Source organism: Drosophila yakuba, chromosome 2L (assembly GCF_016746365.2).
Source record: "Drosophila yakuba strain Tai18E2 chromosome 2L, Prin_Dyak_Tai18E2_2.1, whole genome shotgun sequence".
NCBI classification, from domain to species: Eukaryota; Metazoa; Arthropoda; class Insecta; order Diptera; family Drosophilidae; genus Drosophila; species Drosophila yakuba.
Genome location: NC_052527.2, coordinates 6,764,127 through 6,766,433, shown reverse-complemented (window position 1 = coordinate 6,766,433; position 2,307 = coordinate 6,764,127). Strand labels below are relative to the sequence as shown.

At 48.3% G+C, this 2,307-nt stretch overlaps 1 protein-coding gene across 1 annotated transcript; it reads left to right on the top strand.

Annotated features, from left to right (window-relative positions):
* Nucleotides 1-1,785, top strand: LOC6527117 (UDP-glycosyltransferase UGT5). Its single transcript, XM_002088174.4, has 2 exons — nucleotides 1-708; nucleotides 765-1,785. The coding sequence occupies exons 1-2, from the start codon at nucleotides 26-28 to the stop codon at nucleotides 1,693-1,695; spliced, it is 1,614 nt and encodes a 537-aa protein (XP_002088210.1). The 5' UTR covers nucleotides 1-25; the 3' UTR covers nucleotides 1,696-1,785.
* The last annotated feature ends 522 nt before the right edge of the window (nucleotides 1,786-2,307 follow it).

The window sequence follows — 2,307 nt, the reverse complement described above, 5'->3', positions numbered from 1 at the left end:
TACTTGCAATCGCCGTCGTGGTTAAATGGCTGGAATTTCGAGGTGCCTCGCCCTGCACATAGTGCTTCTGCTTGCCGGAGCACATGGAGCTAACATTCTGGGTCTGTTCACCAGCCTGAGTCCGTCGCATTTGGTCATCCAAATGTCGATGGCTCGGATTCTGGCCGAGCAAGGCCACAACATGACTGTTGTGACGGTTCTAAAGCCGCCGTCCTTACACAAGAACATCAATCACATTCTGGTGCCAATGAATGAGGATACCCTCTCCACATTCAGTTCTCTGGTCGGCGGCATGACGAAAACGGACAACAGCAATGCAATTGTGTCCATGTTTCGATCGCTGAAGGTGATAAGCGAGGCGTTCTCCAAGATGGGCGATGTGATGAAGCAGCCGTTGATCAGAGATCTCTACGAGCACGCGGATAACAAGTTCGATCTGGTCTTGATGGGCTACTTTATGAACAGTTATCAACTGGCCGTGGCCCACAAGTTGAAGGTTCCTGTGGTGGTGGCCGTTTCGAACCCACCATCCTTCTTGGGATACGTGCTGGGAAACCCCTGGGAAGTCTCCTATGTGCCGGCAATGAACATGGCCATTGAAAGTGGCCAATCCATGGGCATCGGACACCGTGCGCTCAACCTGTTGGGAAGCTTGGGAAGTCGGCTGTTCATGTACGTCATTGAGTTGAAGAATACCAAGATCTACAGGTGGGAATAAACCTTCTCTTTAATTCATTGTACCCACTTCAGCGATCTTTTTTCAGGGAGATCTATGGCAACGACCCCACACTGCCCAGCTATGAGGACTTGAACAAAAACATTTCGCTCATCTTCTTCGCCTCGCACGGCATCAGCGAGGGACCCATCCGACCCAATGTACCAGCTGTAATCGAAGTCGGTGGCATACAGGTCAAGGAACAGCCGGATGCGTTGCCAGAAAACATGGAGAAGTTCCTGAGCGAAGCTCCACAAGGAGCCATTCTACTCAGCCTGGGCTCCAACGTGAAGCAGGATCACCTGAGCACCGACACGGTGCAGAAAATGTACAATGTCCTCTCCAAGCTGCAGCAGAAGGTGATCTGGAAGTGGGACGATTTGGAGAACGTGCCGGGCAGGTCGGAAAACATACTCTACTCCAAGTGGGTGCCCCAGGACGACGTCCTGGCTCATCCGAACCTAACGCTCTTCATCACGCATGCGGGAAAGGGCGGCATCACGGAGGCCCAGTACCATGGAAAACCCATGTTGGCCCTGCCAGTTTTCGGAGACCAGCCCGCCAATGCCGATGTCATGGTGCGGCAGGGCTTTGGACTGAAGCAAAGCCTGCTCACCCTGGAGGAGGATAGCTTCCTTCAGGGCATTCGAGAGGTTCTCGAGAATCCCAAGTATGCCAATGCCGTAAAGTCCTTCTCCACGCTCTATCGAGATCGACCCATGAGTGCGAGGGAGAGCCTGATCTACTGGGTGGAGTACGTGATGCGCTACCATGGAGCAGCGCACATCCAGAGTCCTGTGGTGCACATGAGCTACATAGCAGCCCATAACCTGGACGTCTATGCTGTGATCCTGGGAACTATTGTTGCTCTCTGCTTTATTACTAAATTAGTTTTTGGTTTAGTGTTTAGAAAACTTAGACAGAGTTCTGGAAAGCCAAAAGTAAATCAGCAACGTAAGCTCAAGAAGAAACAGAGCTAGTACTGCAAACTATGTATTTATAAAAAAAAACTTGCCCAACTCCTGCCAAATAGTTACTAAGAGAGCAAGAATAAAAACAAATCAATTGTACTGAAACCATTTTTCATTTCGTTTTATAACCGGAACCGCGCCGGAACTAGTATTTAATAGCATGAATATGATATTTGCATTTAAATAGAGGGATGGAATATAATGCACTAGTCGCAAAACTGTAAGAAAAATGTATAAATGTCGAGCATTCTATATTCGTTTTTTTGATTATCATATTTTAATAATTTCTTTTTCATTTTTATAAACACTCTTTGTTTGGCCGCACTGAACTTCAGGGCCACAAGTTGTCACCATTTGGTGTTCGCAAAAGTCATAAAATCATTTAAATAAACAAACCGCTTTCGGTGAGTGGGAAAGTGGGGAGGTGAAAATGTAGGGAGTGCTGAATGTCTGACCCTCCGGTCCGCAGTTAAGCGCCAGTTTTTCGCAACCCTATTCCGACTTTTCCTGTGGCGCTCACTTTTTGTTTTTATTTACGGCTTTCAGGCTGCTCCTGGGCTCAGTTGGTGGCCAACGCGGTGCTATCTGCGCTGCAACTACTATACGTGCAGCTACATATAA